The sequence below is a fragment of the Megalobrama amblycephala genome, linkage group LG15 (genome assembly GCF_018812025.1).
Source record: "Megalobrama amblycephala isolate DHTTF-2021 linkage group LG15, ASM1881202v1, whole genome shotgun sequence".
NCBI lineage: Eukaryota > Metazoa > Chordata > Actinopteri > Cypriniformes > Xenocyprididae > Megalobrama > Megalobrama amblycephala.
In genome coordinates, this window is record NC_063058.1 from 36,513,905 (window position 1) to 36,534,467 (window position 20,563).

The 20,563-nt window shown below is 40.5% G+C and overlaps 1 protein-coding gene across 1 annotated transcript; it reads left to right on the forward strand.

Moving 5' to 3' along the window:
- The first annotated feature begins 2,086 nt into the window (after positions 1-2,086).
- LOC125247782 (trichohyalin-like) lies at positions 2,087-13,338 on the forward strand. Its single transcript, XM_048159265.1, has 3 exons — positions 2,087-2,178; positions 6,214-6,815; positions 10,659-13,338. Exons 2-3 carry the CDS (start codon positions 6,230-6,232, stop codon positions 12,605-12,607), a joined length of 2,535 nt encoding a protein of 844 aa, XP_048015222.1. The 5' UTR covers positions 2,087-2,178; positions 6,214-6,229; the 3' UTR covers positions 12,608-13,338.
- Positions 13,339-20,563: the final 7,225 nt, after the last annotated feature.

A 20,563-nucleotide genomic window follows, 5' to 3' on the forward strand; every position in this document is an offset into this window, starting at 1 on the left:
AAGGGTGAGGGCAGGTGTACTTAAAGGTTTTCTCTTTCTCCCTGATGTCCACCAGGTTCAACCACAGATGTCTCTCCGTGGCCACCATTACCTCCATTGATGACGCTGTCTGCTTGGTGGCCCGGAGAGTGAGATCCGTGGTGCGGCGCAGCTCTTCTACCGCTTCAGGGGACAAACCCTGCCCCTGATCCAGGTCTTTGAGCAGATCAGCCTGATAGGCCTGCAACACAGCCATTGTGTGCAGGGCTGCACCAGCCTGACCTGCTGCAGCGTATGCCCTGCTGTTTAAACGTGATGTAGTTTTCAACGGTTTAGATGGCAGGACCAGAGCTTTTAGTGATGGTGCACTGCATCGTCACATACCCATGCTGGCCTAATCCCTCCACATCAGAGAATCCCTCCACATCCCCCACTGATGTGGATGAATCCTGGCTGAGTACTGGTTCTTCCATGCCTTCTCGATCTCAACAAGGAGAGATCAGGAAGGAATGGAAGGCTTACTGGAGTTTGACCGGGTTATGGCCGGAAAGGAACCGCTCGACGAGCCTTCCACATGCGGTTTCTTTCCTCACGCGTCCCTATGGCAGCTGCATGTCAAAGACAAGACATCATCATCATCCAGGAGCGCGTCATTGTCAGCCGCTGCTGGAGGCTGAGAAAGGTTTACACCCCTCTCAAACTCCGTGGCGAGCTACACCTGCGGGCCCCATGATCTCAGCCGCTGCTTTGCCTCAGCACGAGCAGGACTATAACCACTAGGCACAGACGCCTCTCCCCTCTAGAAGAGGGCCAGACGGGAACGGAGTGTCTTCATAGAAAGACGCTCACAATTAACACAGACAGCACCCTCGAGTACTGTGCGTGCTCTTCGCCCAGACAAAAAACCCAAAGGTTGTGTGTGTCCTTGGGTGTCAGAAACCTTGGACACGGGTCAGCACACTTCCTAAAGCGTTTTTCCTTGCTTACATTCTCAGACATATTGCCAAGAAACTTGCTTTCTTACCGTTCGTACTGAAACAGTGGCTTAGACACAACAGTCCCAAAAGACAAAAAGGCGCTCTTATATACTTCCGGGTCGCGCCCCATTATGTCATAGGCTGTCGCTGGCCATTAGGATTGGAGTTTGTTGATATTTGGCTTTCAGACACCGAGTCATGTGTACGTTCCCCATAGCGTTAGTAAACGCAGAGCGAGTTCCCTTTCGAAAGGGAATGGAGGAATACAGGACGAATTAACTAAACACAGCTGAACTCAAACACTAATCAAAACAGAAACCTGGATACAGAAATGGATACAAACAAGTGGCGGGAAACTAAGAACAAAGGGGAACATGTGGCCAAAGAAAAACAAACTTTAGACATATACAACTAAACAGGGGTACGTTTCCCAAAGCAAACTATGGTTCCAAGTTCTGTCGTTACCCATAGAATTCAATGGAACTTACGACCATAGTTGCCTAACGATGCTATCGGGAAGCGCACCCCAGAACAAAACACAACTCAAACCGTGACATACATAACATTCCCTAATGGTTATTTTTAGGTTATTATTTTGCATCCATAAAATGTTGCAGGGTGGTTATTTTTAAAATAACCTAAAAAATAACTTGTACAGAACATTTTAAAATTATCTAAAAATAACTACGGTAACTAAAATAACTAAAATACAGAATGTTCCCTAAATCTTATTTATTTTTAATAACCTTGTAAACTATCTTTACCATTAAAATGTTGCAGACATTTACTACAATTGAAAAATTAGATAAACCAAAAAGCTTTTTAAATCATAACATTAATTAATTGTAATAATTTTGTTGTAATGCTGGTAATACTTTTTGGTCTGGTTATAAAAGTACCTGCCAAAGCTTACTTGTCCGAAGTGAATAACTATCGGAGAGAACAAACAGCTTGATGAATATGCATCATGATTTTAATTGTATGGACAGAAACACTGACGAAAGTGAAGAAACTCATACAGATTTGGAACAACATGAGGAAGAGCATATGAAGACAACATTAACACCAATCTGAAATGGCTTTGCTCCGCCTTTCAAAATTCTTAAACTGAAAGAATATAAAGGCTGAAATGAAAGCACACATTTCAAATAACCTGTGTCTGTAGACAGCAAAACAAGTTTCTAACATCAAAACCTGTATCGTGAAGTACGTTTTTTGACAGGTAAGATTAATATCTAATATATAAATTAAAATATTAAATACGGATTAAAATATGGATTTTTAAATACATATCTATCATGTTATTTAGAATTATTATTGAATTTGATTTTTTTTTAATCTTTTTTCATTTTTGTGTCTTATAATTTGCACTGTACCTTTAGCATGCATATTTATTTTGGGGAAATTATGATCATGAACTGCCTTTGTGACATAAAGTGCCTTAATCTTTATTAAATTAGTATAGTCAAGTCATATAACTGACCAACAAATAAAGGAAATTATTAAAACAAATAACATATTAAAACATATTATCACATTTTTTTTAATAATTAACATAACTTAAACTTCTTTTTTGGCAATACAACATTTTTTTTTTTTTTTTTTTTACAATATATGTAACGTGTGATCGCAATATAAACATTTGCAACAAGGAATCGTAACAGGATAACAGGGGGGGTATCTATAAGCGCCGATCCTGATGGCTCAAGCAGCCACGAAAAAACACAAGATATTCTCCATTCATTTTAACAAATAAAAAAGTGATTGTAACGATCAGTTTCTTTGGTTATTTTAATTACAAATGTCGAGAGCGCGTCAATGTAATGCGTGAGAACAAAACTCTCTGCTCCTCTTAACGCTGGGTTCTTTGGGAAATAAGGTTATCTTTCCTTTACAACCAAAAACACACCATAAACCCGAACTCGTGTTGATAGGCGTGCCCTTGCTCTCTCGCTCTGGTTGAGGGGATGAACTTTAAGATTCATCAGTTGCGAAACACAAGGAGGAGGAAGCCAAGCGAGAAACAACAACAACCAAAAAAGGGACAAAACGTGTTACTTTCTGTCAGGACTTTAGAATTTGAAATGAAAATCTGATTTAAAAAAAAAAAAAAATGAATAATAATAAGTAATAATAGTTACTATAGTAATAACAGTAAATTATGCATAGTTACATGCAACTAACCCTAAACCAAACCAAACCAAACCGTAATCTTATATATATAATTACACTGTAACAAAGACACCTTAAAATAAAGTGTTACCCTTTAATTTACAGCCTGTAATGTCATAATACCCTGAAACTACATGAAACAAAATTATGTTTCCCCCTGTATTAAAACAGATTGCAATAGTTATTTCTACTTGCCTTGAAACAACATAATCAGTGCACTTTCTCGCTAAATTGCTCACAGATTGTTGTCTAACATAATAGTATATGGTATAAATAATTTGTTATTTTTCTGGTTGTTACCCTTTTATTCCCAAGACTTTACATATTGTTCCCCTATACTTACACGTACTTAAAAGTAACGCTGTAAAATTGTTGTAATTAGGCAGTACTTTCCAGCCTGTAATCTAAAGCATTTTCAGAGGCCTGATAACCTTTATAAGGATATTTAAACAGGAAAGTCAAGTAACTGATACAGGTATTTGTTTACTTTCTTTTTCTCTTAAGTCATGTGAACAACCTCATGTGAACCGTTGAATAACACCATTTGTTCAAGTTCCTGTTACATGATCCTTCACACAACTTTGAGGAAATGATATTATCACTGTCCAAACTGACTGCTGTTTATATCGTTTTATAACAATTGTTCATTCTGTAACCATAGTCCTCGCTCAGGATGATCAAGCATGTATCTGTTGGAGCTTCACCTTCTTTGGGATTGCATGTGATAAAGATTTATTGATTGATATTTCTAGTGAAAGTGCTGTTATAACACACAAGACAGAGGAGTGAATCTAGTGATTCATAAATGTCCATAACATATTTATTACCCAAAAACAATATCAGTCATAACATGGAGGGAAAAAACAAACAAACAAACAAACAAAAAAACACTGCACTTTTTGCTGTGCATTTTCAGTATGACATGGACACACCAACACAGAACTATAAACATGAAAGCAAAAGTCATTTTGTTGAGTATGAAATAAAAAAACAACTTATCAACACCAGTGTGAGATCAATGTGTGCTCTATATGCAATCAGACGACCAAAAAGTAAATGAATCATGTGTGGCCTCTGTTAGCGAAGCAAAGTGTTGAAAGTAAAGTGGCTTTATTCTCATACTAGCCCAATCTTACCTTGATTATATGTTATTATTTTGTAACCAAAAAATAAAGTTTCAAAAATGTTGCAGGGTGGTTATTTTTAAAATAACCTAAAAAATATCTTGTACAGAACATTTTAAAATTATCTAAAAATAACTAAAATAACTAAAATACAGAATGTTCCCTAAATCTTATTTATTTTTAATAAGGATTCTTTCTTTCCTTACATGCATAGCAGTTCCCACATAATACAACAACTCCCTCTAGTGGGCATTTACCATTCAACATTGTGTTAGGGAAAAATACGGATTCAGTTGCAGGTAATAGAAAAAGTTTATTTTAGCTCTCACTGAGCACAGGGGAAAAAACAACAGGAACACAAAAGAGAGATAGTCCAAAACAAAGTCCTAGCGTCACTTGTGATGCAGTGTGGGAGCCACTCAGACTAGAGCGTTGTCCATGACGCAGCGTTGAAGTCCCACTAAGTTCCCAGATGAGAGCGTTGAGAATGCAGAGAGGGGCTGGAGCGATGCATCCAAGTCTCAACAGACAAAAAGATAGTCAGGGCAGGGAGTAGGACAAAAAAGTCTGGCATGATGAGAAAGAGCTGTTCAAAAACAAAAGAAACTAAACAAAATAGCACTTGGAGCCTAATAGACAGAACACAAGAAAGACTAGGCAAACTGGGACTTTGGCAAACTGGGACGTTGACAAAGGGACGGTCACGAGTGAAGCATTAGCTCAAACATACAACAACGGTATGACAAAAGACTGAGCACAAGAGGATCTAAAATAGGGGAAAGCTAAAAAGGGTGGCAACAGGTGTGACAGAGAACAAAATTGAAGAAAAGGATAACGAGTGGGAGGGGAAAACGCCACACTTTTTTTTTTTACCCTGTAACTACATGAAATAAGAGTGTAACAAGCACCACTTTAATTTACAGCCCAGAATGTCATACTTACCCTGAAACTACATGAAACAAAATTATATTTCCCCCTGTATTAAAAAAAGATTGCAATGGTTATTTCTACTTGCCTTGAAACAACTTAATCAGTGCACTTTCTCACTAAATTGCTCACAGATTGTTGTCTATCATAATAGTATAAAGGTGCGTTCATGGAGCCTGATTCTACCTTGTAAAAAGCATCCACGTCCTCGTAGCGCTTGTAATTACAGCTTGTAACTGGGAGTTTTCTGAAAGCTCCCACATGTACCACGTGGCCGCTGTACCACCTGACTGATGTAGATTCATAGGCATTGATAGTGGTGCCATGGAAACACATAATTCCCAGTCCAAGTGAACAGCTCAGAATGTAACGTCACGTGTTGTCATCTCAAGATTCCGGTAAATAGTTCTAAAATGCTTAAAGTATAAATCATTTTTATTTTCCTGGTTGTTACCCCTTTATTCACAAAATTTTACATATTGTTCCCCTACACTTGCACATAATAACAATATAATTACTAAAAGTTACGCTGTAAATTTGTTGTAATTATGCAGTACTTTCTGGGCTGTAATCTAAAGTGTTACCGGGAGGGAAGCTTTTGATCATGTAGAGAGGAAGAGGTTTCAGAATGTGACCTCATCATTCCTCTACATCATGGTGTACAGTGTGTGGTCACTGATAATGTGTTCTGATATATGTTCTTTACAGAAAATGAACCAAGGCCAATGAGTCTGAGTTAAACAAAATGACAATTTTTTTTTTGATAAAAAATGAAAACAGGTCCCGCAGACAGGAACACCATACAAGGGTTAAATAATTAAAACCAGAATAATTGACGAATTAATCAAATGTGAAGAATTTAGACCATTTCTTTCTTTCTTTCTTCCTTGCTTTTTTTTTTTTTTTTTTTTTTGAAGGCTTTTTTTTTTATGAAATTTCATATTTTTCACAATAGAAAAACCTAGACAACTTAGGTTATGTCCCATAATTATATCCTTTAATTATTTAACCATGTTAATATTATTTATTTCCAGACTATACAGAATAAAAATGGACACAGAGCTAATGCAAAATCTGTGTTTAAATCTGGTCTTGCTGGGAAGAACAGGAGTTGGGAGGAGTTCATCAGGAAACACAATACTGGGTCGAGAAGCTTTCATCTCAGAGAACAGCTCCACTTCTGTCGAACACAATGTAGCTGTTGAAATCGGTAATATTTGTGGATTACCGATCAAAGTTTATGACACACCAGGATTTTCTGATACAGAGTGGAGAAAGGAAGATCTTAGGAAATATGAAAAAATTCTTCGGAATTGTGAATCGGGCCTGTGTGCGTTTCTGCTGGTTCTCCGGGCAGACAGATTCACTGAAGAAGATCAAGAAGCTCTGGAGAAGATTGAGGAACTTTTGGGAGCAAAGCGTATACAAAACACCTGGATTCTCTTTACAAGAGGAGATGAACTTGAAGAAAAAAAGAAGACCATAAATAAATTCATCAAAGAAACTGCATACTTAGAGAACCTTGTTCAGAAATATCAGGGCAGATACCATGTGTTCAACAACAAGGATATAAGAAGACATGATGAACAAGTGAATTCTCTGGCATCTAAAATTTTCCACAGGAACTTGGAAAATTGTAAGTGTATTTATGTTTATTCACATTTACCATGATGGAAGTAAGCCAGGCGCACATTGTATGTATGATATGTAATAGTCCTTTACAATTATTGCTTGTCAGACTGTACAAACATGATCCTCATGTCACACTGTGGGATCTCAGCTGTCATTAATGTCAGACTGTACGACAGTAAAGACACATTAGAAACAGATGCTTGCAAGAAACATTCGGTGACTGTGAGCTGCATTACTTGTGGGACTTAAATGGTGGCTAACACAGAAATCTGTGGTATTAATTGGTTTGTTTTGAAGACAATTTGACAGACATTATAGACGTTGTTAAATTGCAGTACTGCACACCAAATCTTCTGACACTGCCAACATTTTTTATCTAAGGTAAAAATTTGATCACAAATGATCATTAATCAGCTGTTGGTGAATATGTCAACCTAACAATCAGAGACTACAGATTTTAACCTAGAATCAGAGGAATCTTTTAGGATTTGCAAAATTTGCCTCAGATAGCCAAATTATGGTCAGAATCATACATTGTGCACCTGGCTTTAGGCTTCCTTCCTCATTAATTATGTTTATTCTTTCCTGTCACGAAATCTGAAGCTTTTCCAGGAAAGACTCAACACATTCTCATTCACAGCTCATCAGATATTGATTCCTGGTCAGGATCCCTCATCACTTTTTAGGTTGAGGGTACACCTTTAGCATTATGCCATTGGTTTAAGTGAGAATCCTTTGGCATCATGCACAGACGTGATAGGTGTAACTAGGCATACTAGAAAGATTCAGGCAGGAGTATTCAAAGTATGAATATTTATACACTTTCAAATGTTTTATACTTTTTTATATATATAAATATAAAATGTATACTTTTACATATACGCAAATAATTCCAAGTATTCTGATGCATAAGGCAAATACTGAAAACAAAGTACTGTGCACATCAAAAAATTATGCTAAAGGGGTAGCCTGAACATTAAAAAGTGATGCCCAGGGATCCTGACAAAGCGTCAACATGTGATGAGTTCGGAGTGAGAATGTATTGAGAAGATTATCAGTATAGGAAAAGCTTTCATTTTTGACATCAGTAAAAAAAATTGTTTAAACTTGTAAAAATGTAACAACCCAAAACTATGGCAGGGGTGTCATATTCTGTTCCTGGAGATCAACCTTTCTGCAGCTTTCAGCTTCAACCCTGATCAAACACAGTTGAACCAGCCAATTAAGATATTCCTGAAAACTTGATAATTATAGACCAGTGTGTTTTATCAGGGATGGACTGAACTCTGCAGGCAGGTAGATCCCTACAATGATTTTAAGCAGCAGTGATATTGTCTCCATTACTAGGCAACATAATTATTATTTAATTTGTAGAATATCAGTATATGTTATTAAAGTTTCTACAGTATTAGAGACGTGTGAAAAGAAAGTGCATCCTCTTGACAGGCCTTGAACAACAACTCATGCCATAATACACCATGTCAGTTATTTATTTAACACAAATAAAGCTAAAATTGAGAAGCCATATGTAAAAAAAAAAAAAAAAAAAAAAAAAAAAAGATTATTTCAAGATATTGCTGCTAAATGTACAAGCTATTGAATAATTAGTGAAGTGACGTGATGGCCAAGTATGGTAACCCGTACTCTGAATTTGTGCTCTGCATTTAACCCATCCAAGTGAGTAGTGAATACACACTCCCCATGAACACACACATCTTAATTTCCATTAAAATCTGCCACACACATATACAAACACATATGCACATGCGCACACACACGCACACACACACACACACACACACACACACATCGTTTTAGTCAACGAAGACTAACTCATCCTCACTCTCATCACATGGAAGAGCTAACTCTGTGCTCCTATTGCCCTTTAAGTGAAATATTGCTGTATCAACCCTGGTTGCAACATAAAGTATTCAAAGAGAAATCTGCAAAACAAAAATAAAGTTTATTGAATTTATAAAAGAAAAAGAGGACTGTAGAGACAAAAACACTGCTGCTACAGTGCTGGCTGCAAGACGAGAGAGATGAGGTGCTTCTCAAAATCCGTCCTCGTTTCCTTGTTCCTCCGTCCTCCATTCTATGACTTGGAAACCGATCGAGCTCAGCCATCTTGGAGGACATCTCAGTTCTCTAATTGCACTGCGAGAAGGCGAGGATCGAGGAGTGAGGAAGCTTCCCGAGGAGTCACGAACAAGGATACACAGGTCTATCATTTGCGGAAGTCTTTCTCGTCGAGAAATGTGACGGCTTGTTTGACTTCCTGCTTTTATGAAGCCACTCCCTCCGAAATACACAATGTGCTCAGATTGGTTAGCAAGTTGGTAGCTGGCCCAGTGTATCGTGATTCGCTGAAGCATCTGGAAATGCCGTGCCCCTTACCCAGAAGTCGGCAACCCGAGGCTCTAGAGCTGCATGCGGCTCTTTAATGCCCTGCTAGTGGCTCCCTGGAGCTTTTTCAAAAATGTATGAAAATGGAAAAAGAAGGGGGGGTGGGGGATATATTTTTTGTTTTCATATGGTTTCTGTAGGAGGACAATCATGACACAAACATTCTTAACGTTTTCCAATGCTGTAAAAATGTGTATAATAAATACATAATAAATAAATTTCAACATTTCTGTCAACGAAGATTTGCGTCATAGCCTCATAGCCTGCGACACACGTTTCAGCGTGGCGCGGTGCAGGCAAATCCAAATACCGCACCCGCCTCACAGATGAGAGCACCACATACATATAAAAGACACTATAATGGTGAGCAAACAGCATCAGACCGTGTGCTTCTCCCTACCCTCATTACTTCACGGTTGGGGATACACACAAGCTCTGTGTTGTTTGTTTGGGAGCGGAGCATGCCCAGGCAGCCCTCGAGGGGGTTGTTTGCGAGCAATGTAATATAAAACCTCTCCACTTGAGGCACCAGTACTTCACATATCCATCCTAAAAAATGACACGCTCTAAATAAGAATCACAAGCTGAAGTGTTGTAAAATAAATGAAGACTGGGTTTTTATAGGCCTTATAGACAGACAGCTTGAGAGTGACTCCTGAAGGACCAGCACCACATTCTCTTGTACCACTGTTTGAAGAATTTATCTTCCAGAATCTGGCAGTAAGTTTTGGAAGATCATTTTTAGTCCATCTCTGCAAGACGGACATTTCAGGATAAGAGATGGACTAAAAGTGAACTCCCACACCTGATGTCCCAGGAAAAGTGCTGCTCTCAGGGAGAAGATCTCCAATTCTTTCACATATGGCTTCTCTATTGTGGGCTATAGTTTCTGCTAAATAAATATTGATATTTTGTAATATGCATGTGTTGTTGTTCATCTGAGATTGTATTTACTTGTTAAGACCCAAGGACAAGATGATTTTTTATGTTCTCCTACATAAAATATATATATAATTAAAAGAGGGTGTACTTTCTTTTTCACATAAAGTTTTGTTGTTGTTGTTGTTGTTGTTTGCACAATATCCATGTACAAATTATATGGTATAAGTTGAGATATAAGTGTGATCTACTTTCCTTCCCCCCCAACTTCCCCTCCCTTCCCCTCCCTTCCCCTCCCTCCCTCCCTCCTCCCCTCCCTTCCTCCCTCCCTTCCCCTCCCTTCCCCTCCCTTCCCCTCCCTTCCTCCCTCCCTTCCCCTCCTTCCCTTCCCTTCCCTTCCCCTTCCCCTCCCTCCCTTCCCCTTCCCCTTCCCCTTCCCCTTCCCCTTCCCCTTCCCCTCCCCCTCCCTCCCTCCCTTCCCCTTCCCCTCCCCTTCCCCTTCCCCTTCCCCTCCCTTTCCCTTCCCATTCCCCTCTCCTCTCCTCTCCTCTCCTCTATACAGTGACAAAAAGACAAAGAATTCCAGTCAACATCCCCAACGTCCCTGTCAACAGTCCTGTCAACAGTCATTTATCCAGAAGAATCGTGCTGCTGGGTAAAAGTGGTGTTGGGAAGAGTGCAGCTGCAAACACAATTCTGGGACAGAATATGTTTAAATCTATAGTTGGCTCAAAATCAGTGACCCGTGAATCTTCATTGAAACATACCACTGTTTCTGGCAGGAAAGTGTCTGTTGTTGATACTCCTGGATTCTTTGACACACACATGAGCTCTGAGCAGTTAATGATTGAGATAGTGAGAAGTGTTTATTTATCCAGTCCTGGACCTCATGCTTTTCTCATTGTGTTTCCTGTGAATAGATTCACTCAGCAGGAGGAAGAGATTCCTCAGATGATTGAGATGTTGTTTGGTGAAGAAGTGTTGAAATACTCCATGATTCTCTTCACTCATGGAGATCAGCTAGAAGGAAGGTCCATAGAAGGAATCATTGAAGAAAATGAAGCTTTAAGAGATCTAGTTCAGCAGTGTGGAGGCAGATATCACGTCTTCAACAATAAAGATGAGAATAACAGAGAGCAGGTGAATGATCTACTGCAGAAGATTGACACAATGATAAAGCAGAATGGAGGTGGATACTACAGTAATGAGATGTATGAAGATGCTTACAGAATTAGACGAGAAGAAGAGTTTGAGAGTGTAAGAAAGGAGACAAAACAGAGAATCAGAGCAGAGATACAACGTGAAAAAAATTTAAGACAAGATCAAGAGGAGAAACAAAGACAAGAGGAAATTGAGAGGCTGAGAAAGCAGACAGAGCAAAAAATCAGAGCAGAGATACAGTGTGAGAACAATGTAAGAAAACAACAAGAGGAGATTCAAAGACAAGAGGAGACTGAGAGAGTGAGGAGGCAGACAGAGGAGAGAGTCAGACAAACAATACAGTATGAGATTAATCTGAGACAAAAAGATGAGAAGAAAAAGATACAAGAGGAGATTGAGACAGTGAAGAGGCAGACAGAGGAGAGAGTCAGATCAGAGTGTGAAGCTCAAATGATGTATACAATGGAAAGACTTAAAGAGGAAAGACTGAGGGAGGAAGAGGAGAGAAAACAACAAGAGGAGAAACAAAGACAAGAGGAGCTTGAGAGAGTGAGAAAGGAGACAGAGAGGAGAGTCATAGCAGAGATAGAAGCTGAAGTGATGTCTGAAATGGAAAGACTTAAAGTTGAAAGACAGAGAAAGAAGGAGGAGAGAAAACAACTAAGACAAGAAAGGACTGAGAGAGAGAGAAGGCAGATAGAGGAGAGAGTCAGAGCAGAGATACAGCATGAGAGTACTGTGAGAAAGCAACAAGAGGAGAGAAAAAGACGAGAAGAGATTGAGAGAGTGAGAAGGAGGACAGAGGAGAGAGTCAGAGCAGAGATCCAGCGTGAGAGTACTGTGAGAAAGCAACAAGAGGAAAACAAAAGACGAGAAGAGATTGAGAGAGTGAGAAGGAGGACAGAGGAGAGAGTCAGAGCAGAGATCCAGCGTGAGAGTACTGTGAGAAAGCAACAAGAGGAAAACAAAAGACGAGAAGAGATTGAGAGAGTGAGAAGGAGGACAGAGGAGAGAGTCAGAGCAGAGATCCAGCGTGAGAGTACTGTGAGAAAGCAACAAGAGGAAAACAAAAGACGAGAAGAGATTGAGAGAGTGAGAAGGAGGACAGAGGAGAGAGTCAGAGCAGAGATACAGCGTGAGAATAATGATAGACAACGAGAGGAGAACCAAAATACACCAGAGTGTGATGAAAGAAGTGGATTTAAGAAGTTTTTTTCCAAGTATTGGAAACACTTTTTAATGGGCATTGCAGCCGGTGCTATAATTGGTGGACCTGTTGGTGGAATTGTTGGTGGAGTTATTGGTGGAGTTGTAGCCTTAATTGTGGATAAAAGGCAGAGGCGTCACTAATGGGTGGAAAGAATGTTGAAATATCATGAAAGATAATATCAATGCCAACCACAACATAGGTTGAATGTAATGAGTCAGAAGATATAAAGAAGAAATTAATAAACCTTTGATCAGAATTTTGAGTTTCTGTAAGTTATCTACAGTCATTTATCTTTGTGGTCTATAACATGAATTGGTGATTTTTGATGATTTGTTGAGTTCATTTTATTTGTCAGTTAACACTTAAAAATCTAAAAACAGAAAACCTTCACTTTAGTATTAAAATCAAACTTCTAGGGGTGTGCAATAGAGCCAATATCTGTACCTGTTCTAATCTCAAAATCATTTATCTCTGTTCATTAGAAACCTGTTTAATGTCATTCTGTTCCCTTTATAATTTTAATTTAACAGATATACCTTGTATAACTTAAAAATATATATTAATTTCTATTATAATTACAATTAAGGAATTAGTTTAGCTAGGGAAGTAAGCTTGTTGAAACAATCACATATATAAAACTCTGTAGTTGATTAGAGAACATGAAAGCTGAAAGAAAATATTAACCAGTGTGTGACAAGTGCCTGCAACATAGGTTGGAATAATGAAACAGTGTCTGGGTTAGTGGAGAACAGAATAAATACTGGCAGTAAATAAATCACATAATCATGTAAATATGTATTTTGTAATTCAGCATTCACATAAAAGACATGAACCATAATTAGCAGCATAACAATAAAATTGATACACAAAATATTAATTCTCTGTGTTGTCTTTTTTCCTCTTATTCTATTTAGATTTTAATTATTTTTCCTTTTCAAATAATTCAATGTATTTTATCTCTGTTTACATAGAATTAATAATGCTGCAAATAAATTTCCCTGTAATAATGCCTGTAAATTTCTTCTTGTAAATACTTTGTGTAGTAAATCTGGCCCTAATATTCTTATTCTGTTTTGCTTTTAGATTTAGGGTGTCAGGGTTCTCCTATGTCTGTATTGTCTTTGCTTAAAGGATAAGTTCACTTTCAAATTAAAATTTCCTGATAATTTACTCAGCCCCATGTCATCCAAGATGTTTGTGTCCTTTCTTCAGTCGAAAAGAAATGAAGGTTTTTGATGAAAACATTTCAGGATTATTCTCCTTATAGTGGACTTCAATGGACTCCAAATGGTTGAAGGTCAAAATCACAGTTTCAGTGCAGCTTCAAAGAGCTTTAAATGATACCAGATGAGAAATAAGAGTCTTATCTAGAGAAACCATCGCTCATTTTCTAAAAGAAAATTAAAATTATATAAGTTTTAACCATAAATGCTCATCTTGAACTAGCTCTCTTCATCTTCTCTATTTGAATCCCAGCAGTGTAGACACTGCTAAGTGTATTACTGCCCTCCACAGGTCAAAGTTTGAACTAAATTGTTATATACTTACTCTAGCATGTTGCAAATGACAATTTTGTTCAAACTTTGACCTGTGGAGGGCAGTAATACACTTAGCAGTGTCTACACTGTTGGAATTCAAAGTTTTCATAACTTAACTTATAACTTATTTTATGATCATGATATTGTAAATTATATTCAAAACTATTTCATTTGTTTTTAACCTCTATACACTGTAATTTTAAGAAAACTGATGGAAAATAGAAAACTACTGTAAAAAAAAATGAACTGTTTTCTTAAATTACATACAGATTCATGTAAAATTACAAACAATACAAGTAATTTATCAACTTGACTGCTGTTTTAAGTATTAATGACAAATTACAGTAATTTTTTTTTTTTTTTATATGGGAAAATTACTGTATTATTTTGTTAGTATTTTTAAATTACATTACATAGCCTAAAAATTAATGTAAAATTGCATAAATAATCATAATCTGTAATTAAACATGCAGGTCATTATATTAAAGGGTGATATCCCTGTAACATCTGTAACAAAACCCTATACTGAGACATTTAAAACTAAAAAAAAAAGCAGAACATGGAGAAAATGGTCTGAAAGTACTGTATGTAATGTGTAGAAAACACACATTCAAATATGTAAAAATTATAACCACTGCAGTCAACAGCTTGAAGTATCATGCTATTAAATTATTTAATTAATTTGTTACAAATACAGAGGAAAAAATAAAGAATGATGATGTTAAAAAAAATGAAGCCTTGGTAAAACGCTGTTTCAGAAAAAAAAAGTTGATCAAAGAAAAAAAATCAAGAAACATAAAATTTATGTGCGGATAAAGTTGTTACGGTACACACGAGTCAGACACAGATGTAAACAGGTAAGGTTCTTTTATTGACACCAGTAGAGCTTAGAGCAGTCAACGGAAGTGCAGTGAAGATAAATGGAATGATAATGGAGATGAATGGAGATAGTTACTGTCCTTTTCTCTTCAGATATAGGAATCTGTGAACTCGCTGGAGCTGGAGGTCGCTGGAGATGGGTTAAGCACACACACACAGGAGAATTTGTAAATTGTCAATTGTAAAAAGCGCTATATAAATAAATTTGACTTGACTTGACTTGACTCGTGTGGACAGCCATACCTTCTGTCCCGGCTGGAACACAGGAGTGTTGGAACGCCAAAGGTCAGCTGTCATCCTGCGTCTCTTTGCAGCTGATGGTGCGCTGAGTCCCAGACCCTCTCACTCTCCCGGAACCAGTAATCCACCGCAGGAACGTTAGATGGTTCCCCGTTCCAGGGGAACAGTGGGGGTTGGTAACCGAGTACGCACTGGAATGGAGTGAGTCCTGTGGTCGACTGCCGGAGGGAGTTCTGGGCGTACTCGGCCCAACCCAAGTACTGGTTCCAGGAGTCCTGGTGGTCATGACAGAAGGTACGGAGGAAGCGGCCTATCTCCTGGATCTTCCTCTCTGTCTGCCCGTTCGACTGCGGATGGTACCCTGAAGTCAGACTGACGGCCACACCTAGGAGCGAGTGAAATGCCTTCCACACTCGGGAGATGAACTGGGGTCCTCTATCCGATACAATATCCTCTGGGATGCCAAAGTACCTGAACACATGGTTGAAGAGTAGCTCTGCAGTTTCCATAGCTTTTAGTGGAATGAGACGGCATGACTTGGAGAAGCGATCAATGATGACTAGGATGCAGGTATTACCGTCGGAGGCTGGGAGGTCTGTTATGAAGTCCACTCCTAGGTGTGACCATGGTCGGTTGGGAACGGGCAGAGGAAGGAGTTTGCTGGCTGGAAGATGGCGTGGACTTTTGGAGATGGCGCACTCCCTGCATCCCTTCTGACATCGGCTGCCATCCCTGGCCACCAGAAGTGTTCTTTGAGCAATGAGAGGGTTTCATTGACCCCCGGGTGACCAGTGCCTAGTGACGTGTGAGCTGAGTGAATGGTTTGAGTGCGTCGTGTCCGGGTGATGTAAAGCAAGCCAGGTGGACAGCCTGGCAGAGGGTTCGCGGAGGCATTGGAGGAGGGAATAGTCTCTTCTGACCAGGTTATCGGACTGACAATGAGAGAACTCGGGATGATGGGTTCAGGTTCCTCTGACCTTTCCTCTGGAGCATGGAGACGGGAGAGAGCGTCAGCCTTTACATTCTTAGAGCCTGGTCGGTAGGAAATGGTGTAACTGAATCGGGAGAAGAACATAGCCCAACAAGCTTGTCTTGGATTCAACCTTTTGGCAGCACGGAGATATTCGAGGTTCTTGTGATCAGTGAGGACCAGGAACGGATGTTTGGCTCCCTCCAGCCAATGCCTCCACTCTTCCAAGGCAAGCTTCACCGCGAGGAGTTCCCTGTCACTGATGTCGTAGTTGACTTCTGCCGGGCTGAGCTTGCGGGAGAAGGCGGCGCATGGATGGTGTAAAGAATTGTTCAGCTCTTAGGTGCTAATTAATACCCGGTGGCAACCACCAAATAGTGTCCGATCAGAACAATTAAGTGTTGTCTGTTTAGGAGGAGCTAGATGCACACACCACTCATAGACCACTCATTGCAAACTTGAACAGTCTTTAATTAAGTGTGGTTCTAGAAAGAGAAACAACAATAAAGTATAAATATACACACTGATAAAACATCAATATGCAAATGAATAATATCTGCATTTGTTATGACATTAACACTGAAATTACGTCTGTACAGCGATCATATAATGAGATTAGCTTACAGACACGTGCTTGGCAGACGCGATAAGCACATCTTTAAAGACAAATTCGCGATCAAATGTAAACAGTATAAAGAACAAACTTACTCTTTGCTGCACGCACACATGCGATTACTCAATATCACGGCAGAACGGCATTATCGGCAGCAATAATAAAGACGATAATAACTGAATTCTAAACTGCGTCAGCATACGGGTCCTTTTTCACCTTCTGGGTCCTAACTATAGGCGAGTGACTGATGCCTGACTAAATAACAAGAGCAAATTAACCTTTACACATACAAAGAATGAATGAACATATTAATCACTGGCCCTCAGTTTAGTACAGCCGCCCCCAAATGTGCTTGCAGATTTGTATCTTGGGCCAGAACTCACAGTCATTCAGGGAGTGAAGGGAGTTTAATGAGTCTGACAACAGGTCTGATGTAGGTTCTGTCTTTGACCTGGATTTCTGCAGCTCTTACTTTATTATCAGCTCCGGTATGGACAGCTTTCACAGTCCCAATGGGCCAGAATGCTCTGGGAAATTGCGGATCAGCAATCATAACCACTGTCCCTACTGTCAGGTTGTCTTTCTCTTGTTGCCACTTATGGCGAGACTGGAGTCCAGGCAGGTAGTTGCGCAGGTAACAGCTCCAGAACTGGTCTGCCAGTATCTGGCTGTGTCTCCAGCGCTTGCGGCTGAGCAGCACAGATGCAGGGTAAATTACCTGTGGCAGGGCAGAGTCTGGCCAGCCCATTAAGAGTGAATTAGGGGTTATTGGGTCCGGATCAGCTACATCCGAGGATACATATCCCAGTGGCTTTGAATTTAGAATCCCCTCAATTTCAATAAGGACAGTCCTGAGCACTTCCTCTGTGACAGTTTGTGCACCAATGGTGGTGTATAGTGCAGCTTTAACAGATCTGATTTCTCTTTCCCAGGATCCTCCGAAATGTGGGGAGTGTGGTGGATTGTACTGAAAGTCAATTTGTTGCTTGGCAAGTTCTCTTTGCAACTGAGGGTGAATATTGTTGAAGGCTTCCTTGAGCTCACAATCTCCACCTTTGAAATTGGTACCTTGATCAGAGCACAACTCATGAGGCTTTCCCCTACGGGAGATGAATCGGCGTAGAGACATAAGGAAAGAATCTGTGTCGGCTTGAGAGAGAAGGTCGATGTACACTGCCTTTGTGGTCAAACATTTATAAATGATACCCCAGCGTTTTTCGTTTCGTCGCCCAATTTTGATGGTAAATGGGCCGAAGCAGTCCATGCCCGTGGAGTAAAAGGCTGGCTGGAAGAGTCTTAAAGTGGAAGGGGGTAAGTCAGCCATTTTAGGTATGTTGGGCTTACCCCGCCACCTCTGACACTCAGTACAATGATGTTGAATTGATCGAATAGCTTGACGACCTCTCAAGATCCAGAAACGTCTTCTGATTTCAGCAAAGACCCTTTCAGTACCGGGGTGATGGAGCTGTGCATCGTACTGCCTAATACGTAGCTTAGTCACTGAGTGGATTGGGTCTAGGACAATTGGGTGAAGAATGTCAGGGCTCAGCAAGTGACATCTTCAGAGTCGTCCACCCACTCTGGTCAGCTGCATTTCAGAATCAAATTCGGGAGCTAAAGTCTTTAGACGACTGTTTGAGGAGATAGGTTTCCCTGCTTGAAGCTGAGCATATTCGTCAGGAAAACTATCCATCTGAGACTGTTGAATAATTCTGAGCTCGGCTTTCTTATATGTGTCAGCAGTGACAGTGTCTGTGGGACTGGCCGCCCCGTGAAGGGCTCTGGCTGTTGCATCTACAAGCTCTTGAAAGTTGTCATATTGAGAAGCATTGACTGAATGCTGGTCAGCCTCAGTTATTAGAAGATGGAAAGATACTGGTTTACGCAGTTCTTTTGAAGTGTCAGCTGGCACTAGGTTGGGCAGTTTGGGCCAAGATGATGGAGGTTTCTGCAGAAATTCTGGGCCATTCTTCCAGCGGGTAGGTTTGGCTAGCTGAGCCAGTGACATGCCACGACTAATATCGTCAGCAGGGTTGTCTTGTGAGTGCACATAGAACCATGATTTTGAATCAGTTAGCTCTTGAATCTCCGCAACTCTAGTTCCTACAAACACTTTAAAGTGACATGAGTCTGATTGAAGCCAGTTGAGAACGGTTGTAGAATCAGTCCAGTATCTGAAACTGCTGATGTCCAGTGAGAGCTCTTTTTTCAGAACTGCTGCCAATTGTGCTCCAGTTAGAGCAGCACATAGCTCAAGTCAGGGAATTGTCTGCTGCTTCTTTGGAGCTACTCGTGATCTAGCTGCCAAGAATGACACCTCTACTTGTCCTTTGCTATCTTCAGTGCGGAGATAGGCTACAGCAACGTACGCTCGCTCTGAGGCATCACAGAATGTGTGCACACTTCTTGAGCTGATCAAGGGATCTACCTTTGTAGTGTAGCATCTGGGCAGTGTGACACAGGAAAGTTGTGGAAGCTCATCTTCCCATGTGAGTCCATGCATTCCTGAGATCTGTGGGCAGTTCAGGGTCATCCCATTCTCTTCTTTTGTCCCAGAGCCTCTGGACTATGATCTTAGCTCTAGTGGTAAATGGGGTGATGAATCCCAATGGATCGTACTGACTGGAAAGGATGCTATATATGTGTCGCATAGTGGGCTCAGTTTTTACGACATGACCATGTTTATAACCAAGGGTGTCGGATCTACACTGCCACCTAAGTCCTAATGTACGCTCCTGGGGGTCGGCCCTGTCTTAACTAAACCAAAGCTCATGGTTCTCTGACCTGATTTGCTGCGGTAGGTGTTGTAGCAGTTGGGGTGTGTTACTAGCCCATTGGCGCAGTTCAAATCCACCCTTGGCCAGCAGATGTCGCATGTCATCCACTAATTGTCTTGCAGTCTCAAGAGAGGGAATAACTTTGCAACCAGTTGTCCACATAGAAACAACGATCTACTGATGCTCGTACCTCACTGTCTGGTTGGCTGTGATCAGCAACATGTTTCCGAAGAGCAAAGGTTGCACAGCACGGACTGCACGTGGTGCCAAATGGTAAAACTGACCACTGGTAGACATCAGGTGCGTTGGTTGGTTTCAGATCTCGCCACAGGAATCGCAAGAATGCTTGGTCTTCTGGCAGGAGACGCACCTGATGAAACATCCCCTTTATGTCGCTGCTAATGGCTACTGCATACTCACGGAAACGGAGAAGTACTCCCAGCAAGGTCGCACCCAGAGTTGGCCCAGGAAGAAGATATTCATTTAAGCTCAGCCCTTGGAAGTTGAAAGAACAATTGAATACAATCCTGTGCTTTCCGTTGTGATGGACCATGTGGTGTGGAATGTACCACCCTGGAGTCTGTACAGCTGTGGATTGGGGAATTTTCTTCACATAGCCTGCTTCTAGCAGCTTGTTCATCTCAGACTTGTACACTTGAGATTTCTCAGAGCTCTGTGCCAGTTGATTTTCAGTCCTTCGCAAATGAGGCAGTACTGCTTCCTTTGGAGCGGCTAGAGGTGGAGGACTGATTTTCCATAGGAGGGGGGTAGCATATCTTTGCACACCTTCAACATCAACCCTCATTGTTTTCTCCTCCAGCAAGCGAATAGCTTCAGCATCTTGCTTTGACCTTGTCACAAGCCGTTCATTTTGGTAGGGCAAGATGTCCATCTGCCACAACCGCTCAACTTGACTGAACAGATCATTGGGCGCAAGGCTTACAGCTGTGAACAAGCACTGTTGTATGTGTGGGATGTGCTCGAGGAACTTTGATGGACCTTGGAGTGTCCATCCCAGACGAGTTTTCACAGCTGCTGGACCTCCAGGGGGTCCCAACCGAACTGGCTCAACGGGGGTG